The sequence below is a fragment of the Rhyacophila brunnea genome, unplaced genomic scaffold (genome assembly GCF_057557595.1).
Source record: "Rhyacophila brunnea isolate RB1 unplaced genomic scaffold, BYU_Rbru_1.0 scaffold_22, whole genome shotgun sequence".
Lineage (NCBI taxonomy): Eukaryota > Metazoa > Arthropoda > Insecta > Trichoptera > Rhyacophilidae > Rhyacophila > Rhyacophila brunnea.
In genome coordinates, this window is record NW_028232882.1 from 4070647 (window position 1) to 4097129 (window position 26483).

Genomic DNA, 26483 nt, shown 5'->3' on the forward strand with positions numbered 1-26483 from the left:
TAATTAGTAAAGAATATACTTACAACAAACATACATTAATTGAACATACATAAATTTGAAAACACGTACGAGAAAATATTATAATATAACCAATTAAAACAAATACGGCACCCAGCAGGAATCGAACCTGCATCTCTCGGGTTTTGCGCTCATGCACATAAACCACTATGCTATACCTAGGTATCATATCTAATTGGGACAAATTTTAACTACCGTCCATTACAACCGCTTTACAAATCGGCTTTTGTATTTTAAATCAACGTAGGTATTACTTTAATTAAAAAATATATTTTTTATTGGTATTTTCTCAGAAGTGTTTTCAAAATTATGTATGTTTAATAAAAATAATGTTACATTCTGTCGTCTTGTGAATTATTCGTTGAATAAAAAAAAATAACATACATTTTATACAAATGAATTTAAAAAGAGACAAAACATTCACAGATAAAACAAATATATTTAACTAGCTTATCAGACAATATTATTACAATCATATTTCTGCAATTAAAGTGGATACATTGAATTAATTCTTCTTCTTTCGACCATGTCCGATCCTAATAGGATCATATGGGCCTCCAGAGAGTGGAGGTTTGTATTGACAGATTTTTGTTTTTACGAGAAATGGATGTCAGCCACTTGCTCAACCTATTAGGTCCATACTCTGACTCATACACAAATTGAAAAACAATATGTTTACATGCCAGACCCAGGATTCGAACCTGGGACCCTCGTCTCTATAGGCTGGCATTTAAGCCACTCTAATAGGAATCTAAAATCAAAAATTCAAATTTTTAATTTAAAACAAAAAAAATCAAAAAAATATAGTGAAATAACCACTTAATCACTAACACGTTTGGGATATCACAAGACAATTACTTATTAATGAAGCAATATTAAATTTAATGACATGGTTATATTTAGACTATTGATCAATTTATACATTTACAATGAAATATATTATTACAACTTAATTAATATTTGATCAAATTTAATAATGAAACAATATCAATTCATACAGGAAACTATTTATGATAATCAAAAGGAAAGATAAAATTATAAATTATATGTTATGGTTGGTCAATAACTCTCCAATCATTATATCGGATATAATAACGGAGAGGATATAACATTCAATAATTATTGATCATTCAACGATTATTGTGAATTAGGCGCATAAATTTCTAAGATTTTCTATTATCCAAAACTTTAGATTTCAGATTTAATTTTTTTAATGATGTCAAATTAATGTATGATTGTTTAGAGATACTTGGTTGGCAGTATTTTTATTATGTATTAGGCATTTTACGTCATTCTGCTCATTTCCACTGAATAGTTTTCGCAAACTGTAGCGGTGTGACTTCGAAAAGAGACCAATAAATGGCGCGGCCCATTGACTGGACGCCGCAAGCGCTATGTAGACGGTTTAAGATTCAACTGAATGTTAACTCTGTAAGTTTTATCTTCCACAGTCTTACAGCCAGTCAGCTTAGTCTGACCCTTTTAATCATACAGGTCCTCTATTTTTAAACTAACCACCTTACACTATCGAGATTTGTTTCTAGTGAAAAGTGTAGTTTCTAGTTGTAAAATGTGATACCTACCTAAACTGAACTAATCCTTTGGCAAGTTCATTTGGTTATTTGGTCGAGCGAGTCATCTTATCTTGTTAATCTGTTTTCGTGTACCGTTTTAAGTATTCTCTGTTAGTGTTGAATAGTCTCTGTAAACTCTGAGTAAATACTAAAACCGGAAGTGTTTCTATTTTATAAATAAAAAATATACTATACAACTTTATTATTTATATATTTGATTTTTTGTGTATTTATTTATTTATCAACGGCACACTCCACGCACCTACCAAATAATGCACATGTTTATCCAATTGTAGCGTTTTTTTTTATCCTTACATATATTTTTCCACACTACACTGCAATAATCCAGGTTTCTGCACCTCTCGTTTTTTTTTTTAAATAATAAATACAATGAAAAGTGTTTTGTTGTCGATTATATTTCACAAATAATTACCATACTAAATTACGTATATATCTGGCGATGTAAAGAAAGATATCAAAATAATTCATGAAAAAGTTTTTAATTTGAGAATTCTACATAAATTGATATTTTTGATAGCGTGTCAATATGTCGTAACATAAGATGTTTATCTGACCAAAAGAATCTAAAATAGTTAACCTTCAAAGGCCGCCAGACAATTATCAATAAATATATTCTGCTATGGATAGAATGTTTTATCTTTCTGTTTTAGTATCACGTAAAGTTTTATTGTTCGAAGTAAAATGGTTATTCTCGACAACTACTATGGGTATTCCCTGTTTTTTATCACATATTTACTACATCTATATATTTGACATGCACCTATATAATAATATGAATGGATACCCATAAGTCGTTGATCTTAATTAGCTTTCATTTAAATTAGGTTTATAACGTTGTTTATGAAATTGTTAATTTTTTTATGTTTTGAATAAAGAAAAAGATGGTTTATATTATTAACTTCCTTCAATGAATATAATATACATATAATATTATAGTACTTGTCAGTTGCAAAGTATGGAGGTAGGCTGTGTAGATTCGACATGAATGGAACACACTACATTTTGTCATTCATGTTTATTCTTAGTTCAATGATAACAAATAAGTAGTATTCATGATAAAAATTAGTATGCACAGTTTATGTCGAATCTAATGTACTTATCTATCTTCGCCACTGCTATTTTTTTATTTAACATATAAATAATTTGAGAATGTAACATTCTTTACTAAACATACAAAATCTGAAAAATTATCATTAGAAAACTACTTGGGAAAAATATGACACCGGACAGGACTAGAATATACATTCATTTCTGTGATTGTACTTTACCAGTTTAACCACCTGTAGCCTACTTAGTTTAGACGAAATTAACAAAATAGTCATACAACTGAAACGTTTTAATTCTTATACTGGCAACAGGCTTTTGTAGTTTGAATCAAGGTATCAGTAATATGTAAGTAGCCAGCGTCAGGCACTCTCAAAATTATAAAATTAACGTACATGCACTTACTAATAATTTAATAAACTCTTTTTTTATTCAGCTTATCTACATTGATAAAGCACGTTGATCTATTCTTTACACAGGACTGCTATTGACCACTATCTTCAGTTACCGAGGGTAGTTTGTCATATTTTTTTTATTGATGTATTATAATTGTTACAATAAACCGTCTAAATAGTCAAAACTGTCTATTTCGCTCTAAAAATTAGCACAGCCAAGATAGGTGCTGTTAAAACACAGCACTTATTGTGACAATTATATCTAACTTATTGTAAAAATTATAGTACTTCAATACAAAAATATAAAAACGACCGATAGCAGCCTTGTGTATGGTAGATGTGTTGAATCATAATAAGGTGTTTTTGAATAAGTAGGTATGTATGTTCAATAAGTAATTTTACATTCTCAAACATAGTAAATTGTTCGTTGAATAAAAAAAATATTTCATTATACTACCGTATATTAATTAATACTTCTGTATAATAATTATTCTCCCTCTTATCTCTGTAAATTCCTGGTAAATTCAACGGGAAAATATCCATAATATATATTATTATTATATTGGGGTATGCACTATTTCTTTTTTCTATCCTACGCTGTCAAATATGTTTGAAAAAACTCTAAAGCCCGAACGAATTCAATGTTTTAATAAAATCGTTATAATACGACTTCACTTTGGCACCTACTATGGTAATGCAATAGTTTTGTCCCAACGTCAGAACAGAACTAGGTTAATATCCTTGCGACTTCTGTGAGATTGAAACCCAGTATAGGGGACATCATACTATTATAAAGGGGAATCAGATAGAACGGACATCGATAATTGGACGTGATATGCATTAGGGCGAAGAGTAAAGCAGGCATCAGATTCAGGCGATGTGAATAACGTGGTTCAAAGCAGACGTATTTGAGGATTAACTAATGACCGACGAGATATCTATACTTATATGGTAGAGTGATTGAATAAACTGCAGTATATCTTTAACTCTATTACGACCATAGATTATATATAATACATTATAGAGAATTACTTTATTTTATCTCTTTTATTTCGAACACTATTGATTCGATAATAACACGTAAATCATACGCTTGATAGTTCCAATAACATGTAAGTCATGTATAATTACATTATTATATAAAAAAATATTGAATATTTTGTTTAAAGTTTAATTCAGAATAATGAAATATTGTCCTACAACAAAAATTGTATATGAATTTGAGCCCGTAAGTTAAAATATTTAATTTTAACTGCGACCTGGACACTTAAACTGACACGATATTGTGTTAGAATTAAGACGACGATATTATAAAAGAAGAGCGATTTTTATTGCACTCCTCTTACAACAATAACAAGGTAAAACAAAATGACAGCGAATAAGGGTGTAAAATTAAATGATACGTACATAATATTTCATATTATTTATAAAGCTTTTGATTTCCTAAGTGTTAACTAGAATTTCAAAATATTTCCTCCAGTCCCCTGGATAATCCCAAAAATAAACCTAAAAAGTGGTTGCATGTGCACCATGGTATATCGTCAGTGTTTTGTAAAAAATGCGAATCAACAATTTTGGCGAAATCGAGATTTTAATGAAAATACAGTATGTACCCCACTAGCTTTGTTGTGTAAAAACGGCGAATTTTTATCTCCACAGGAAAGTTCTTAAAAACGATAATCGACTAAAATTAAATTGATTAAAATTATAAATAAAAAGCAAATGTGGCATATTAGGGCTTTTAAAATATTATATAAAATGCCTATTATAATGACAGTATTTTTTCTACGCTTTATTATAAATTTGTTAGATATTTATAATCATCCACACGTCATAAACAAATAAATGTCAATAGTTAAAAATCCTCCTCCCGTAAAATAGCATTTTGGTTAATTAACTTTCCGAAAATTTTCCGAATATAATAAAAATAACCACTTGAAAAATAAACAACTTAAGTTTTTCACTAACCGACTGCGTACTCTTGTACTTTAAGCTATCAATAATCCACATTATGACTCATATGACTTTATTATAATAAATAAATCTACGAATGATTATTTGGGGTGATGATATCACGTCGGGGTCACTACTTTAGGGATGATGAGGTGTGTGAAAATAAAGTTGTTGTTGCTTGGATGTTGTAAAGAGGAGTTTATTTGTAGTTACAAGAATATAAAACATACAAAAATAAAGATGACATAATGATGTTATAATCGCAGGTACGGATGCACTGATTAGATTGACTATATTATTGAATTGACTGGCAATGTACCGAGAGACTGGACTCGAGATGAGTAGTGCGCCGAGTAACGAACTCGATGTGAGTAGTGCCCCGAGTGATGAGTTGTGGATTGCCTTTGCTATTAATACAAATACAGTTCGTACATTACAAGAGACATTATCGCAATTAAATAAATCGTAATAAGCCCTATTGATCTAGATTATGATTGTGAAAATGCTGATAATCCTTTCCGCTACCTTGTTTTGTTTTGACAACAAAACATACATATTAAAGTGTGTCACCCTTGTAATGCTGAGTGGTATGATAGTGATTTATTTATTCGAGTAAATAAGGTAGTTTTATTATTTTATATTACAAAGTTATCAATCGTTTTTTCTACATCAGTCACGTATAGCTTCATTTTGGGAGAAGGAAGTGTAGCACTTAAATCAATCAATCAATATTTGTAGCTAAACGTACATTATAATATACATTTGAAACCATTAATAGACTTTTCATAGACGGTTTAAATTAATAATTTTAAATAAATTAAATAATATTATACCTATATTTATGTTTTGGCATTCTTGATAGATTTATACTTAGGCATAAATGTCACTACTTTTTATTATAATATAATTGAGTGATTCACAAGCACAGTGAATCAAGTCCATTCTGGTTATTTTTGAGTAAGCTAGGTTCAAACATAATATTTGAGTATTTCTTATTCTGTAAGGGTATAATTTCCATTACATAATAACTTAAATGTACTCAAAATAAAACTTCAGAATTGGAATCATACCCTTACAGAATTAGAAATACTCAAATATTAAGTTTGAACATAGCTTACCCAAAAATAACCAGAATGGACTTGGTTCACTATGCATGTGAAACACTCAATTATCGTTCAACGAGTAAAGAAAAGTCCTTTACAATAATGTCGGTGCGCTATCTATGATGTTTTTATTTATTTAAATATTAAATATAATAATTCTAAACTAACTAAATAAACTTGGGTAGTTAAGTACTTTTTTATGTATCGAATAATTCACAAGTTTTGAGAATGTAATATTTTTTATTGAACTTTAACCTTACGATTGAAATTGATTATTAGTCCGCATATTATACTTAATCTAAGTTTTTTTTATGTACAGATAATTATATTTTTCAAATTGTGCTTGGCGTAATGTGTTTATAGTAAACTGATGTGGTATATATTATTATTAAATTTTATATTACGACGAAAATGTTAGTTCCATTTTTATTTATTCACACATATCATTAATAAGTGTTTATAAAACAGTTATTTGCTAAGCCTAATATTTACCAATGCCACAAATCTACGGTAATTAGTACGTAATACCTACTAAATATGACTAAGCTTGGTTTTACACGCATATATTATAATAGTATGGACACACAGTAAAGTTTTTACACGGTTTGAAATTATTCATATTTTTTTTATTAAGAATCATTTGGCACGTTTGGCACTAGTTCGTTTTTAACGATTTTCGGTTGACTTTAACGGACTCATATTTCATTTGACTTTTGAATGAAATATGAATGAATGATGAATTTGGAATTGTCAATTATTATTATGAGTGAGAATTTATTGTTGGTTATTTGACAACTAAAATTCTCAACGTAAATAAAGTTAGTTTATGATTAAAATTTCATATTTTTTACTGGAAAAATAGATTTAAAATGAATATTCTAGTGTAAATTCTAGTTAGTCAAAAATTGGTTAGAAGAGTATTTGAAACTGATTAATTAGCATTAATTTATATAAAACTACGTGATTTTTTTTATGATACATTATTTAAAGATAATATAATGGTTTTTTTAAATTGACTAGAGCCTCACAAGTATTATTTTTTAAATATTAAATGCATGGCAAAGTTCTTTCGCGAATGCCAACTGTAAGGGATCTTGACGTTACATTTTATAGCAAGTAGTCATTTTGTGATCATATGGCTGTCATTTGTAAAAAGGCACTACAAATATTGGGCTTCGGTATAATTCGATATAATGTTACGATATTAATATTTCTCTATAACTTCTTGCCGGCTTGAGAGTGGGTTGATTGTTTAGGCCCTGCATCAGTTGAAACTCGACCTTGTGGTGGAGTGAGTTCAAAAGAAATTTTTGAGACTCCTTTATTTGAGATTGTATGGATACTATCCGCGGATTATCTAACTGGCTTCCTCTTAGGTATGCTTACATACTGTAGTTTAAACGCTAGACGATATTTATATTTGGCCACGTATTTGTCCGGCTTATACGCGGTGTAAATGAGAATTCTTTCATGCTTCGTAGTATTTACATGTGTCCCTCTGATAACTATCTTAGAAATCAGAAGCATTAGTTGTTTATTCTTCCAAGATGCAGAACTCACCTGGTATTGCCAATGACGAGGGCAATAACTCTATTCAACCGAATCGCTTCAGATATTGATATAATAAAAATACATTCAGAACCCTCACCACCATTAGACCGTACTTCAACTGAAGCGGAGCCAAGACAATAGACTCACTCTTAATTCTGCTTCTAACTAAGGAGTTATAGATAGAATTTTTAATACCGTAATACCAATATTAATGTGTGTGACTTGGATAATAATGAATTGGCAATCAATGGATTGTCTAATATTTTAATCTACATAATAATATGTCATAAAGTGTTCAATTACATGCATTTTCTTGTCCTCATCGTTTGGCTAATACAGTGGTTTTTGCAATGAGATCAAAACATCGAGGAAAGAATGGAAAACAATACCTACGAGGTAACCTCTTTAAGGGCGGACGTGCTCAGCGTGGGTCAAAATGAAGCTTTTATTCTATTTTAAAAGCATGATTCTGGACATTTCTTAAACGTTGTAGATAATTTATTTATATAATTGGAAAGCCTTATTATTCTTTATATTTATTTTAAACATTTAATGACTGCATTAAGTATTTTTATTACATAAAACAGTATTCTTTTAAATCTCTCGCTCTAATGTTTTAGAATATAGTCATATTTCAGTACATAAATGTGCAGTGGTGTTAAGATTTTTTACATTTATTAATTTTTAAAAGCATTTATAAAACCATCAGTATAATTTACGTTGACATTATTATAGTGAAATATTTACGATAAAAAAATATATTGATAATCTCTGTGATCCCAAATTTGACAAGAATTAGGCATTTTATTATTCAAAAAATGGGCAAGATTAACACATTTGAAGATAATTCTAAAGATATTGATTATAAGCTATGTCTTTGACCATTCAAATATGATAAACATCTTACGAATAATGATTGCTTTGAAGTAATTATAGACCTAAGACTAAGGTAGTGTTTTTTTGAAATACGCCATTTCTTTTGGCATTCCCCAGTGGTTAAGCTACAACATACAGCCATAGCCATAAATTGACAAACTAGAACTGAAGTAGGGAGTAAGATCATGATAACGCGCGTGTTTGAACATGTACCGTTTAAAAAAATTTTTTTTTTTAGAAAAATAGAATAAAAGCTTCATTTTGACCTACGCTGAGCATGTCCCCCCTTAAGATCGAATGCAATACAATTAACAGTAAATGACTCGATCAATTAATATATTTTTGGCGGTAGATGAGGTGGAGGAGAAATAAGGTCGTTGTTGCTTGTATGTTGGAGAAGAGAGTTTATTGTTGATACCCGAATAAATAAATACAATAATAACAACGATAGCGTGAGATTATAATCGAGGATATGGATGTACTGGTGAGACCAATGTGATCAAGAGCTTGATTATATCAATGAATTATTGAATGAAGACTTGATTCGAGTGGAATTACGATTGATTATGTCGAGTGAAAGCGCCGTGACGATAGTAGTGCGTTACGTGATGGACTCGATGAGTTAGTGAGGATTCATGGATTGTCCTTCAAATTTATACAAATGCAGTCCATATTATATTACACGAAATATTGTCGCAATTAACAAATCATAACAGACTTTACTGCGGGTCTATTCTATACGAAAGGCTGCTTTCGTCCGATAAAACCACTAACTAGGTTATGTTTGTATCAAAATATTAGCACTTATTGTAACTATTACAATGAGTTGGTATTAATTTTTGCAATAAATGCTATATTTTAACGGCATGCCCCTTGGCTGTGCTAAAATTTAAAGCATGAGCGATAGAGAGAGAGCGAGAGAGACAGTTTCGACTGATTAAACGGCTAACTGATTGTTATAATTGTAATATTTCTATACAAAATATATGTAATAAATACTAACACGTTTCAGGTTATCGGTCGGTAGTCGCCGTTTGTATAGAATAGTCCCGCGGATCTAGTTATGATTAAGGAAATGTTGACGATCATTATCGCTCTATTGTTTTGTTTTGACAATAAAACATACATATTAAAGTGTGTCACTCGTTTAATGCTGAGTGGTATTATTACTATATATTAAAGCAAACATTAATGTGTGGGGTTGTTTTTAGGAGCAATCCATAATTATTATTGTAGGAAGCCGAACCAATTCGACGCCGATCCAATTGGCCTCCGGGAGATTGGACGCCGCACAGTTGTTTTAAATGCGCAAAGGAATAGACGTACGTTACGATTTGTTGGAGTAAATAAGCAAGTCAGTTTAATATGCTTCTATCTTCTCAGTAGTTGTACCTTATACATTACGCGCTTGACACCTTTTTAATATAGATTGAGAATAATTATTATGCCTTATGATGTTTATTAAAAGAAAATAATTCTTGCCTCGCTAAAATTTAAAGATGTGCATAATCAATTAATTTATTGTCTATTCATGGGTACTTATTTATATTTACAACAAATATTAAAAATAATGTTACATGTTAGAATGAAAATTACATTATATTTCAGCGTTTTATCAACTTAATATTATAATAAAGCTTAAACATGTATATAATTATGCATAAATGCGAATTTTAAGATAGTATGAAATTACAAACAAAATATTAAGTAAGTTATCTGCTAAGTATAAATTTTTCAGTAGTTTGATTGATAAACTACTTCCGAAATCCCGAATGGCCGAAATCCCGAAAAATAAAAAAAATACAAACATCAATAATTGCGCAATTTTTGCAAGAGACACAAAAACCCATTTTTTGTGGAAATATAAAAAAAATGTAAAATACAAATATCAATAATTGCGTAACCGTAAATTGCGCAATTTTTGCAAGAGACACAAAATCCATTCGTTCTACAAAATGGTCTCTCCTGAAAAAAATTGCGCAATCGGAAAACCCATTTTCCGCAAAAATGAGATTTGTCTCTCTTACAAAAATTGCGCACACGATTGCGCAATTATTGATGTTTGTATTTTACATTTTTTTATATTTCCACAAAAAATGGGTTTTTGTCTCTCTTGCAAAAATTATATATTATTAGAGCGCGTATATTAAAAAAATATGTGGTTGTGATATTAATTATAGTCAATAATAATTAACTACTTACGAGTATCAACTGTTTTAATTTGTTAAAAAATGAGTTCATTCGCTTCAGAGGGACATCGTAAACTGATAAAAAAATACCAAAATATAAATATTTATAATATTTATACAAATAATTATTTATAACATTAGCAAAAAATAAAAAAAAAAAATAAAAAAATATCTGAATACAAACAATCTACTTACATTAATAGCAATTGCAATTATTTACGAAGATTTGAGCCTTTTGTCTTTGTTATGTTTTCCAACAAATAAAAAGACTTATTTACAACTAAGTATATATCCAAATTTAATATTAAAATTAAAAGCTTTTATTTCAAATTGCCATAGAAATAAATTGACATTTGATAGCATGTTTGTACGTCGTAAAATGATATTATGTTTATCCGATCAATAGAGTCTAAAATAAGTAACCTTCAGAGACTGCCAGCCACTTACTAAACAGTATAATATGCTATCGACAGTCTATTCGTTTATATCTGACATATCTTTCTGTTTTAGTATCGCATAAAAGTTTCCCAAAAAATAACGAAATTTAAACTATTCACAACCATCCCCAATCTGTCTTTAGATCTAATCGAGATTTATTCTCTCCTTTTTTCACAGATCGTGGATGGAAACACCAAGACTGACGTCAGCAACAGGAGGGATCCTGGGCTCTTTTGTGGAGAGACCGAGCAGCCTCAAACGTTCATTTCAGAGACCAGCTTTGTTAAAGTTCTTTTCCACACGGACAACTTCACGGACCAAACATATTTCTCCTTCGACTCCAGGTAAATTAATATGCTATGACAATATAATTATCAACTAAATGGCTTACCAGAAAATTGAACCAATTTTTGACGAATTTAGGAGACAGCTAGATTTTTCAAGATCACATAAAAAGGCATAGGTACTGATTAATAAAATTGATATAAGTCGATTACTATTCTTTTTAATTAACTATTTTTTTATTCAACGGATTAATATTCACAAGATTTAAGAATGCAACATACCAATTTTATTATTATTGAAGATACATAATTTTGAAAAAAGTAAGACACCCCCACCCCGCAGGAATCAAACCTGCATCTCTCGGGTGCCGCGCTTACGCACATAGTCAACTGTGCTAAATGAGTCATACTTAATTACGACAAATTTTATTTATTGGCCACTTTTAATACCCACTCATCAGCGCTCTTCTAAATCAAGCTACTTTGGCAATCAATTTTTGTTTATTAAATCAAAGTAGATACTTATTACTTCAATTACTAACCGACTTCGTGGATATTTTTCCAATATTTAAATCTTGTGAATTATTCGTTGAATAAAAGAAATACTTAGTTAATTGTAAAAATTAAAATAAATATTTTGAATAGTAGAATATTTGGCACTAGAAGGAAAAGCTTATTTTTTGCACTGTTTGTCTTGAGTAATTAGGTAGGTATATTTAAAAAAGACGGTATAATGCTTTAAGTTTTACAGTAGACTTTGAATATACTGACAGATTAATATTCGGTTTGTACTATGCTCATCAGCTTAATGTCGATATATGTATATACGATACACGATTTTTAAAAAGCTAAAATTTGAAAATAAAAATGCAATGGAAAACGATTATTCTGGAAGTATCATGGATGTATTATTATTATTATTATTGTTTTGATAATCCAATTTTATCATCAATAACTACTGGGGTATTGTTAGTTGTCCGAACTATTTCGGATAATTGAAGTTCCATTTTGCATAATTTAGGTAATAATTAGTTAAGAAAACAAACGCAAGTATATTGCCAGATAATACGATAATATGTTTATTTTGTTTTTCACTGTGTGATATTTACTAAAATTACATAAATAATAAAAGCTTTTATAGTGCTTTTCTATACGAACAGTTCCACGAACCAAAATAAATTTATCCTTGAACCACAGGTAAACAAAATAATCCAAAATCTATTTTTCGCAATTCCCAATAAAATTCTATTTCTCTGTATAAAAATGTCGTAGCGATTAGGCATGGCTACACAATTACGAGTAATCAGTTGGAAAATTGATCAATTTTCGGTCTAATTCATTAATTGACACCTGCTCCATAGAGTTTGAGTGAAAGTAGTATTGATTGGAAAAAATAAAATAGATAAGGTAGCTAGACGATACTATGTAAAACATAGTAGCGAAGGGTAGAGGTAGGCTGTTAAGATCCAACATACATAGTTTACACTAAAATAATACGTATTTTTTTCATTGAAATAAGACTACAATAATTTACCATGGCGTTGGTTAGTTTTTAAAAATCAATGAAACCTTGCAAAAACCAAGTAATAATAAATAATAGTCAAAAAATATTCGTTTATAAATATTTCTATAATATTTTTATCCACAATAGTTTAGTTTAGACAGGGGTTAATGAATTTAAAAAAATTAACCGACACTAATATGTATATATAGTCTTAATCCAACAAAAACAAATAAATATGAAAGAAAAATTGAGAACAATTTTGTCGTATCGTCCAAAGTATACCAAAACTTTTATGGTTTGGTTAGGCAGGGTTTATTTGATTTTTGAAAACTAACCAACATCATTTCACTCAAATAAAAACAAATGCGTATGACTAACAAAGCTTAACGTGCACTATTTATTTATGGCGGATATTAACAGCCTACCTCCACCCTTCGCTACTGGTAAAATATATATTATATTGTTACCTCGTTTTCCCTGAAACTCTTAAAAAGGATAGAAGAGGACACCCGCTGGTACTTCCTTGTTTTTTGCAAAAAAAAAATGAATACGTACGGGATATTCAAGAGTAAAAAACATGAATATTGACGTAATAAACATAATTATAACATGATAATAATATTATGTAACATGTTAATTTTTCCATATTACGTATTAAAGTTACAAAGAACTATTATTCTTAACAGTCTTCGATAGAATATTTTCTTGTACCACATAACTGACCGCCGTACAAAATTTCTCCGACTCATACAAAATGTAATTAATATTAATACGAATATTAAAATTTATTGTTATAATCTTGAAAACAATTCTCAGAAAATTTATTATAACCAGTAGAAAAAAATCTGTTTGAAAAAAGTAAGACATCCCGCAGGAATCTAACCTGCATCTCTCGGCAATAAAAAAATAGTTAAATAAAAATTATTAGCAAGTTCAAGTAAGTTAGAACAAAAAATCTTGGAGTGATCCGTGACGTGTCGGTTAGTAATTAAAGTAATACCTGCTTTGAGATAAAATACAAAAGCCGATTGCCAATAGTAGCTCAATTTAGAAAACGCTTCAGAGAGTATTAAAAGCCATTAGTTAAAATTTGTCGCAATTAAGTATGACGCCTTTAGCATAGAAGTCTATGTGCATGGGCGCGATCCCCAAAAGATTTTTTCTATTGGTTTTAATATATTTTCTCAGAAGTGTTTTCAGAATTACGTGTATTGAATAATTCGAATGTTACATTCTTAAATCTTGTGAATTATTCGTTGAATAAAAAATATAGTTAACGAATATTTATAATTATTATTGTAAAAAGTTAGTAAATACTTCATAACTTGCATGATTATATTCACTTTATGTAGGATATGTAGCTTCATACTATTAAGACAAGTAAATTAATATTTTCTGAAATATGTACAAGCACAGAAAATTTCTATAAATTTAATTTGATTACTGTTAATAAATATTTTTGCTTTTAAAATGTGTTATTAATATCTGTATTATTATATATTTTGTCTCAGTTGATGATGTTCCTTTCAAGTGGACAAAACTTGTTCTAAGTATGACTAAACTAAGTCGAATAAATACTTTATGTTGTATTTTGATTGAATTAATCAAAATAATATAAATTTGTAAAAAATATTGTTTTTCTTTTCATAAGATTTAAATAAAATTTAACAAGGTATTTCGTAAAAAATATCCGCAGCATTTCAATTTACTTTTTTGTTCAAAAATTCCCGTCAGAAAATAAAATATGTGAATAAGATATATCCGAATAACTTAGGGTTAGACAACTGCGAGTTATATATATATTGAATTGAGCATATTCCCATGCAGCTCGAATTTTATTAGAAATTTTGATCACGGAACCAAAAATACCAAAGGATAAAATATATATTTTTGGGCATCACTAAACTGTCTAACTCAACACTACGTTTTATTATTTATAGATCTTATCTTAAAATATAATATATTTTACCATCAATTCCTACTATACATATATAAATATTAATAAACAGAATTAGAAAAGAAATGAAAATTTAAATTTGAACTACAAAGTTAGGTGACAAAAAGCAAAATAAAAAAATCTCGTTTAAAGCGCGTTTATAATTGAAAACACACAGTTAAAAAACTTCAGTAATTATACCATATACATTTTTTTTAATAAGTAAATATCGATATCGGTGTATCCAATACGTTTTTAATATTAATTTTGTCATCTAATCCGTTGGGATCAGGAATATTATCATAAACTAAGGGTTCATCCACACACTATAATATCACTCACTTATCATGTGTGGCCCCCCCTTTTTCTCCAATATTGTCACAAAATAATTTAAGCCCCTGTCTAAATTACGTCACTTTTTTCAACTCCTTATTACTTTAAAATTAACATTTTCGTAATCTTGGGTAAAGTGACTAACAGTTAGATTGATTACAGAAATATTTTAATTGGTAGAATTTCTCATTGGGAATTTGAAAAACATCATAGCTGCCAAAGGGTTAAAAAGTGGATATATATTATAAGCCATGTATATCGTAGTATAGTTAATTATGTTATAACTAATATTAAAATGTTTCTTTTATTCTTAATTAAAGGGCTGAACAACAGTTCGAAGTTTACCTACGTTATGGACAACATCCTGAGCTTTACCCCAATCGCCGGGGGGAAGTCGTAGCAGGGTGAGTAATCAATACTTTGAATTATTTTATGTGAGCTTTTTCATATAATAGCGTGAGTGTGAATAAATACCACGAAGGTCGAGCTTAAACCATTTAATGGAATGAAAAAGTCTATGATATAATATGTATAAGTAGCTATCATATTATTTTATTGTTTGAGTGGAATTTCATTTATTTGTCAACGTGTAAGTGTAAGCTTTTTTAACTCAACAAATTGCAATGGTAATCGATAGCCTTTGTACCACTATATCACGTGACTTTTAGTAAAAGTTTTAGTTTTGGGAATATAATATGAAAAATGCTAGCAGGAGGATCTGGTAAGAGAATAAAGTACACCATCAATCCTAATTTGTATTTGTACAGTGCTGCCACCAATATAATAATATCATTTATTTTACTTATAAAACTTCTTTTTATTCCTAGCGCTACAATCCTATGTAGTACTTAGTATCTTTTAGCATCTGTTTCCTTCCAGTTTTGATTATTGACGATTGGACGTCGAAGCTTTTAAATCCTCCTCGACACTAATCCTCCTATTTGTACACAATTGACCAGATATTCATTTACCTCCCGGTTTTACGACTGTAAATTTCTTAGCGGTACGCATCCGTGCTGGATCTTACGGATTAAAACAAGTTTTTGGATAAAACCAAAACCTACTAAGGCTTAAGGTGGAAGAAATAATGATGATCAGTTGAATTTGCATTGCATTTGAACATTGCTTTATAAACTTATTTTTTTTAAATGTGTAAATTATTTCATTTACGTTATTTTCCCCCTAAAGTCTGAAATAAAAATAAATTTATCACAATAAAATCTTAGAAATAATGTGTTTTGTAATCTTGAAATTTATACAAAATGATCTCGAAAGTTAAAAAAAATATGTAATTTCCGCGAAAGACTATTCGTAGAATACGGAATAAAAATTTGGTAGTTATAGAGAAAAGCTCTCAATTTTATCAAAAAGCTGACCGTGAAACGCTTCTTAATAAAAAGCTCTGTGCCGAAGCTTTTTTTATTATTTTGAAGTCAGGTGAGAAGAAAAGGGTTAAATTGAATATAAATAATAATTTTATACAGCCTTGTCTTTAAAATTTTTGACGAATTTTGTATTTTTTTTATTCAAAAATAATATGAGTATAGTAAAATAACTAAATTATTCATAAAATAAATTTAAGTTTACCAAAAGTTTCTTTATACATTATATAATATTGTAGATACTAAAATGGTAACTTATCTACTGACAATATTGTTATGTGTTGTAATTGAATTTGTTCCAGTGGATTTTGACAAATAGTAGGTACCTATTGTAAAAATATATATTACCTATATATTATTATGACACTAGAGTTATTGTTACGGGGAATGCAGGGGTATAAAAATGACTTCGATTCGAGGGATGGGTAATTGATAATAGGAATATCATTTACGATTGGTCCAACCAAACACTTGTATATTATGGTAAATATATTATATAATTATGACATTGCTTTGTAACTTATTGGCGGGGCTTGAGATTACAACATGCTCAAAAAAAAAAAAAACAAGACCGATAAAGTTATTTTTGTTGTTATCTTGTCCCTACTCATACTTAAATTCATACTCACGTATTATACCAATTTCAAAAGCCTATATTATCTACTTTTGCCATGGTAGCGTTTATTGTTAAAACAGCGCAAATTTCAAACAAAAATCTAACTGGCTCTGCTTTAGTCAATAAATAATTAATCATGATTACAATAATATATTTGAATAATTTTATTTTTTATTTACTTAATCGATATTTTTGATTGTTTCTTTTTTATATACATTATGTGTGTAATATTAGTAAGTTAATCCACGATTTCATAATACGATACTGTTTTCATTTCAAAATGTTAATTAATAATAAATTAATTATTACTATATCAAATTGCGTTTACTTAATAAGGATTAATTAAATCTTAACTATTGAGATCATAATACAAATTATTAGTAAATTGTTGGTGTACACGTAACCTTGTAACATGATTATTAATATTAACCACCATTAATAATTTATTTCAAAATCACATTAATACAGAATTATGCCATTATTTAAAAGACAATGCAAATATATTAATTGTAAATAATAAATTGTTTACAAATTAATGATATGTTTATAAAATGTATCTATCTATCTATGTATCATGAATTTAATTTTGAAATAGATAAAACAACGCAATATCTATATTAATACATAGTCCAAGATGGAAATTTTAAAAGACAGCCGATTCCCGTTCTAATTTCTTTTATATTTTGACGCACACTTTTGATAATTTATTTATTAATTGACATGCAGTGACATCAATAGGTGAAAATAATAAATAAAAGTTCTGGCGGTAATGCAGTTTACTGCATTTTCATTTGTTTTAAAAACAAATAAGAGTCATGCTTTCATTTTTACCACGTTTTTTTTAGCTCGTATTCTTGTTTGTCCGGTGGTTGTTTGTCCAGCACAAATCTTGCAATCGATTTTTAACTAACTTCCCGACTAGCTACATATTTGAAACTTTTACAATATATCAGAACACGATGCCAATGCATTCTTTTAATACTTTTAGTCATCTTGAAGTAGTAATGAATTCATTTTCAGTTAATTCTGTTTTGTATGAAAAGTTATTTCGACACCATTATTGGTTGCTAGGGGTCTGGGGTCCTAGCAACTAAATTATTAATATATACGTGCGTTACTATGGAAATCAAAATGACATTTCAGTATTCTATATTTGTTTGTTTGTTGCAAAATAGCAAAAAATGATTTCTTGATAATTGCCTTATTTGTCCTAAATTATTAAAACATACAATTGCCAAGTTTATATGATTCAACAGAAAATTTAAAAACGTGGTATATAAAAAGTTCTTTTTATCCTGTAATTATTATTATCTCCATTAGTTTTTAAATAAATGAGTAACTTTTTCACTTGTTCCTATTGATTCCATCATTAAACGTGATTAATTTAAAGACAATTCTGTCTTTTTTTACAATTTTCTACAGACATGACATAAAAAGTCCTTTGAAGATTGGATAAAAAAACCAATATTTATAAAATAAAATATGTTGGTTCCCAATTAATATTCACAGAATCATATTTTACTTAATTTATTAGATGTTTGTTATGAAAAATAGTCCAGATTTAGTCTAAAGTGATAATAATAATTGTTACATTATCTTATTAGGAATTACTGCGAACGGGTATTCCGTGATTGCCGCCTGCAGACGTGTTACGTCCAGTCACCTGCGTACCCCGGAGTATATCCTCGGCACCTCCACTGCAGATACCACCTGAACACCAGGCTTCCCTTCATCAAGCTTTACATTGAAAACGAAGAGTTCAATATTGATGGTCAACGGTGCGAGAACATAATGACCTGCCCGATGAGACCAATTACTTCAGGTGAGAATAGATTTTAATATACTAATAATGTCTTGATTTCAATGTTTTAGTACAACTATTATATTGCATGTAAACTTTTTATTAAAATTATGTCATTATACTAAAAAAACTCGTCTACAGTATATTATCATCATCATCATACTGTCAACATATTGTATGTCTAGTATAGCTGTAGCGAAAGGTGGAGGTAGGCTGTTAAGATCTACCATAAATAGTGCATATTAAACTTTTTTTGTCATACGTAATTGTTTTTATTGAACTAAGACTACAATTATTTACATATTGTATTAGTTAAACCCTGCCCAACCAAACCATATTAGTTTTGGTATATTTTGGTCGATATGACAAAATTGTGCACACTTTTTCATTCATACTTTTAAACCAAACAATAATAGATAACAAAAATCTGTCCATAAAGTATCCAAAGTTATGTATGATTTTAATTGCATAATTTTAGATATTTGATTGATAGTCGAGTATTTTTAACTATTATCTATTGTGGCTTGGTTCTTGCAGGGTTTAATTGAATTTTAAAAACTAACCGACACCATCTGTAAATTGTAGTCTTATTTAAATGAAAACAAATATGTATGGCTGACAAAGTTTAGTGTTCACTATTTATGGCGGATCTTTACAGCCTACCTTCATCCTTCGCCACTGCTTAAATAGGGCATTTAAAAAAAAAATGTGTCATAGAAATACCTACATAATAATATTATTAAAATAAAACAATGTTATATTGTAGTACTAGATCCAACTATTTTTATATTACTTAGGATCGGTTTCATCTACTTCAAAAGGGCATTATCAACTGGTAAAGAATATATAATAATACAGATATTCAGACTAACAAATTTAACACTAGCAAAATTATTTTGAAGAAATTATTTAATTCTAAGAAATTGTCTGTTTAAAAATAAATCATATAAATTTACCTACATTATCATAAAATAATAATATAATATAAAATAGAATATTAATATTTTAATGATGAAAAGTTTATAAAAATTCTTATCTTCTAATCATGCAAACTCAAATATGAACCTATAAAATACTAACACTGTGGATAAGAGAACTAATAACTAATTCATTTTTCGTTTTTCGTAAAGTAATGTGGAACATAATAGTACCGAAATTTGGAAAGCGCTAGAGTATTAAGAGTCATTAGTTAAAATTTGTCATAATTAAGTATGGTGCCTATATCATAGTGGTTAATGTACATGGGCGCGATTGCAGGTTCGATTACTGCTGGGTGTCTTACTTTTTACAAAAAGATTTTTTCTATTTGTTATAATATATTTTCACAGAAGTGTTTTCAAAATTATGTATGTTTGCTGACTAGATAATTAGGTACGTTTTAATTACCACATTTAAATAGCATGCTAATTATATCGAATGGTCACCGTAATTGTTACGCGCTTGACGCGTCTTTAGCGTCCAATGTGTTAATATGGAATAGTAAAAATACACAAATACAATGGAAAACCCCCAAGAAAATCTGGTTATAAATGCTACTATTTTATAAAATTTTACCTACGAAAGATAATTTAATATTGTCGATGTATGTGAAGTCTCTTTTCAAAGCATGCAAGAAATATGTTATATTATTATGCTCTCTGCAAAGCAAAAAAAATGTGTCAGCTATAATATTTTTGTATCTTGCAAGTTTATAATAGCCCAATTCAGAATATTGCTGAGTTTACACAATGATTCTATAACGATATTATGTTGTCCTTTGAGTGATATTCATGAAACATTGTTAAATTTATTATTAACGTTGTATTCATAATATTAAGTTAACAAAAAATTCACTTAAAATTATAAAAATAGAATAATATAAGAGAATAAAAGTTTGGTGGGTACCTAGTGAATATACACCATTAAAATCAGTTGATTTATTTTTTTCTAAAATATTTTCTATTAAGTACATTACTAAAGTTTTTTTTAAATGATATAACCCAAGTTATATAAGGAAACAACACAAACTTTTCAAGGTTTTCAGTTAATAATTCAATTTCAATTCAATTATTTTTTTACATACTGTGGACATTACAAATTATAAGTTCAAGACGTTTACAACATGACATAAAAAAAATATAATAAGGGATAAAAATGAAAATATAAAAAGAGAACATAATAATATAAACATACAAAAGCAGTGAAAATACAATTATCAAAGAAGTACACCGAGTTTGTTAAGGAGACCCTATTTTAAGAATTTATAAAATAGCGCCCGCCTAAACTCACACTCACGAAAGTGGAATATATCAACAACTGAAGCAATTTGGTGGAACATAGTTATCGCCCTCCTATTTGGCGTTACCATAATGCCAATAGATATAGACAGATCAAGTCAAAAATCTCTTCAATGAGTAATGAAATCGATTAAGTCTTTCTTTTAATAATACAAACTAACTGGAAAAAACTACCAGTAGGCTGTTCTATAAATGTGAACTTTTTTGGATGTCGCTCAGTTCAATTATTTTGATTGAAATTTCAAGTAAAGATTTTAAAATCATCTGTCAAACTATTATATGAGTATACTATAATTTCTTTTCTTTTACGACCCGATAAAGGATTCTTTATTTTCGTGTTTTTTACAAATAATAGAAATTTGGTTGCCGGTTGGGTGAGGCTGTAACAAGTTTTAAGTCTCAGGTGTGGAGAAATATGGGATACATTTTACGTTACGTCTGACTCATAATACGTGTTAAAAGCGTACCTACATAAGTGAAACGGCAAATATTTTTCAACAGTATAATATGGGACGTCATTTTGGCCGCGTTGCCAGTCGGAGAGCGATAGTCGACCTGTTCGCACGTCAATTTGTTTTGTGATGGCGTCGGAGGAATATATTCTTAAATCGTGTACAGATGACTAAAAAACGTTCCGCATGTAGGTACTTGAAAAAGAAAACATGTCAATGAATATACGAATAAAATAATACACATAACATTAAAAGGACACATTTGTTGAATTTTTATGACAAATTATATTTTGTTTGGCTCGCGTCATTTGCACAATCCGCGCATCGCCTAGTCACGATCTTTTTAGACTATGCCTCAGCTGAAGTATAGCCTTAAAGATTGTCACGTAAACGAAACGCGCATTAAATTTTGGCATTATTTGAGGACACTCGGCACATTTTGTGTTAATGGCCTGACTATTGTAAAGTAATACAGCAAACTTGGCTTGAAAAGTGTGGTCCATGGTGCTTGACTTTCACATTTCTATCTTAATAATCAGTGCTGTGCCTGTGACCAATAGTATTTAGCAGTAGCTTAGAAAAAAGATACACTACAGTATACGCGACCAAGTTATATGTAAAGTGTATTGTGGAATACTTGTGTAATTTAGCATACATTATGTATCTGATATAAATGATTTCTAGTCGAAATCATAACAGTAACTAAAATTGAAAATACATAATTTTGAAAAACACTTTCTGAGAAAATATATTATAACCAATAGAAAAAATCTTTTTGAAAAAAGTAAGTCACCCCGGCAGGGAATCAAACCCTGCATCTCCTGGGTTTACGTCCCATCCGCGCATTACCTCTATGCTACGCAGTGACATACTAATTGCGACAAATTTTAACTATTGGCCACTTTTAATACTCGTACCTACTCATCAGCGCTCTTCTAAATCAAAATTATGTATGTTCAATAATTAGACTGGTACATTCTTAAATCTTGTGAATTATTCGTTGAATAAAAGAAATAGTTAATTATAAATTATAAGCAAGTTCAAGTAAGTTACATCATAAAAAATATTGGAGAAATCCACGACGTCGGTTAGTAATTGAAGTAATAGGTATCTACTTTGATCTAATAAACAAAAATCGATTGCCAAAGTAGCTTGATTTAGAAGAGCGCTGATGAGTGGGTATTAAAAGTGACCAATGGTTAAAATTTATCGCAATTAGTATGTCACTGCGTAGCATAGATGTAATGCGCGGATGGGACGTAAACCCGGGAGATGCAGGGTTCGATTCCCTGCCGGTGTGGCTTACTTTTTTAATTTTTTTTTTTCTATTGGTTATAATATATTTTCTCAGAGAGTGTTTTTCAAAATTATGTATGTTCAATAATTAGATTCTTAAATCTTGTGAATTATTCGTTGAATAAAAGAAATAGTTTGATTAGTAACTAAAATATTCAGTTGTCTTATTATGAATCCATAATATGTTATATCTATTATATGAAAATAATTATTTAACATTCTTTTTTAAAAATGCATATTTTTATGTTAAATAACATATGAAGATTATGACATAAACATCCTTAAAATTGAAATTTATAAACGGTAATTATCGTTAAAGAAATTATTTCAAGAAATTTAAAATGTCCAGTAAATAATCATGCATGACTGTTCAGTGTACGCTACTAAATAGTATGTAAGGTCTACTCCGATATGGCATGTTATGTCATGTCCAGATATGGATGTGACATGAATAGCCTGAAGACTTGAGTCCAAGTGGTAACAAACATCGCTCCAGTGACCGGCACGGCGCTAAAGTAACCCCTTTCACTATCACAACAATATACATTCACGAGTAAGTTGTTGGAGCTTTCAAATTACCTATATGGTACAGTGATTTAGCGGAACAGTGTAGTTATGTATGCTACCCTTGCAATACTGGCATACTTGCAATAGTTTTATTTATGTTTTCATACTAATTGTAAAATAAGACCTTTAGATATTTCTTAAAAAAATATATATTTTTTACGTTTAAAATAAATGATTTAATACTACATAAAAGTAAATAATACATTAATCAATTTGCTTTTGTAAAATTGTAAAAACATTCTAACTTGAATAATTTATACGGTTTAAATATAGGGAAGTCTGAAGCATACATAAACTTTGTAACAACTGACTTGACAACCAATGCTTTTAATTGTTAATTAACTATTTCTTTTATTCAATGAATAATTAACAAGAATTAAGAATGTACCATTCTTATTATGTATGCCTTTAATTATACTTCTAAAACGTGTTATTTACTGCGGAAACTATCTCAAACTTTAAGATACGTTGTACATCATAAAATAGATTGATATAATAGCAGTACGTACTCGAAATGGACTGGAACGTACCGGAGTGCTGAAAATAGCGCTCCGGTCCGGGAGTTTTTATGAAAATCATTACCTACATTATTTTCATTTTTAATAAAGTAATAAGTAACTTGAAATTTCATACACACCTATTTCTACAAACAATAATAAAATTGTGTTTTGTTTTGCTTGATGTTAAAACGTTTTTAGGTAATCTTAATATTATAACATAAATTTTGATTAATACGAGTTATGTACCATTCTTTAGGATATGGGTTTAGTATTGCAGGATTCGACTTTCAACATTTTTAATGTCTGTGGAATTTTTTTTTATAATTATTAATAATCTTGTCCTTGCTTTTTCGTACAAGGCGTAGTAATTTTTGAACAATCACAAACACCCAGGCTTTGAGAAAAGCGTATAAATATTGTGTCGTCACAGGGAATCGAACCCAGAACTCTCGGGTGGAAGGACAGCGTCTAACGCACTGCACCACGAGAGCTGCCTGTCTGTGGATATTGTATATTACTTAAACAACTAATAATATTATTTTTGACAACTTATTTCATAAAAAAATAGTTATTTTCACCTCGGCGCTGAAAAACGTTGCCTGCCAAAAACTTTAGTATCAGTGTAGGTATATCAAATGTTTAATGACTGTTATTGTATTATTTTTTTCGTCTTATATAGATACTTAGGTAGTTACATGAAGTATGTATAATATAATAAAGAACTCGCACACTTATTTTCGGAGAATTATCAAGCGCTCCGGTTGATAAAATTTTCTACTTCGACCACTATAATTGGGAGATACGTGCTAACTTATATTTTTTAGAAAGATACGTGCTTGACCGTTTTTATAATGTTTATAATATTATGTGACATGGTAAAGAAGGAATTGCGTACATATTATAAAAATAATGTCACAGAAGAACGCTTTAATTTTATTCAGACCCTTTTCGTATCTAGCTCCTCAATTACATTATTTAACCGCACTCAATGTTTAAGTTCAACAGAATTGCATACGAGGAGGGTTGTTTGAATAGTTACAATAGCTATTCATAGCTATGGCAGTGCCATTAGGCGCTTCTTGCTCCTACACTTAGACAAGTGTACGCTAACTATACAACTGACCGCATTACATAATGCTACAACGGGGTACAGTACAGTACGTGTGGTTTCAGAATATGTGACCATAAATTATTAACCACATACTAGTTTATGTAATTAAGGTAAATGTTTATTGCCCTTATTAATTCTTACGATCAAAATTACAAAGCATGTAGGTAGCCTATAAGCCGACAGATTTTTGTTTTTAAAAGCTTTCCTTGACCGAGATGGATTGGAGTTATTCGTTAAACTCTATTTTGTAGTAGTAAGAAGATTGGCAAAACAATACAAAATTAATACATTGTTATCCTCGATTTAAATAGATTAGATATTTTTTTTTTTAATTTGAACGAGTGTTATTAAGCTTCATTCACTTCATTAAGAAAGCTTCAAAATCGAATCAGGTGTGAGACAAGGGGATGCGCTATCCACTATGGTATTTAACCTTGTGGTGGAATCCATAGCTCGTGAAACCAACATAAGAGGATGGGTAGATAACAGTACAACGCAGATGTGCGCTTATGCTGACGACATAGTAATTACAAGCAGATCCAAACAGAGGATGATCGACCATGGTGGCACTATGAAAATAAAACCAGAAAACGCTGGGCTGCAAATAAACCAGTCAAAACTAAGTATATGGTCAGCACACGTGATCAGATAACGCTGCAGAATATAGACATGGGACAGCATGCATATGAAGGGGTGGACAAGTTCACGTATCTCGGATCCAGCCTAAATACCCAAAATAAGACAGCAGAGGAGATACAAATCCGCCTTATCTCCGGAAATAAATGCTGGCATGCCTGCAAGCGACTGGTGGGGTCAAAAGTTCTAGGCCGAAGAAGTAAACTTCTAATTTATAAAACAATTATAAGGCCAGTGGTCACTTATGGCTGTGAGACTTGGTGCTTAACTCAAAACGAGGAAAACAAATTAGCTGTCTTCGAACGCAAAATACTCCGCAAAATCTTTGGACCAACGTTGGAAAATGGGAACTACAGAATAAAAATACTTACTTACTTATCGTGTCCGGGGTCACACCGCTCCTTTCCAAAACGTTGCAGCGGAGACCGCCCTGTCATTGGCCTTCAACAGGTCCTCTTCAACACACTCAATCCCAATTCGAAGGCAAACCAACATATGCTTCGCATCCTGCACCTTCTCACACTCGCATGAGACATCCTCGCCGGTTAAGACACCCCACTTCTTGAAGTTTGTCTTGCACCTTGTGACACCGACGCTCAGTCTGTTCAGTGCTTTCCAGACATCGAA

General features: G+C 29.8%; 1 protein-coding gene across 1 annotated transcript in view; it reads left to right on the top strand.

The window, feature by feature from the left end:
* The window catches only part of LOC147069950 (cubilin), a 138292-nt gene that overhangs the window by 76189 nt on the left and 35620 nt on the right, over positions 1 to 26483 (top strand). The window contains exons 3-5 of the mRNA XM_085949551.1: positions 11340 to 11506; positions 15540 to 15623; positions 18822 to 19039. Coding sequence (XP_085805677.1) covers positions 11340 to 11506; positions 15540 to 15623; positions 18822 to 19039 — 469 coding nt within the window. The remainder of the gene's footprint in view (positions 1 to 11339; positions 11507 to 15539; positions 15624 to 18821; positions 19040 to 26483) is intronic.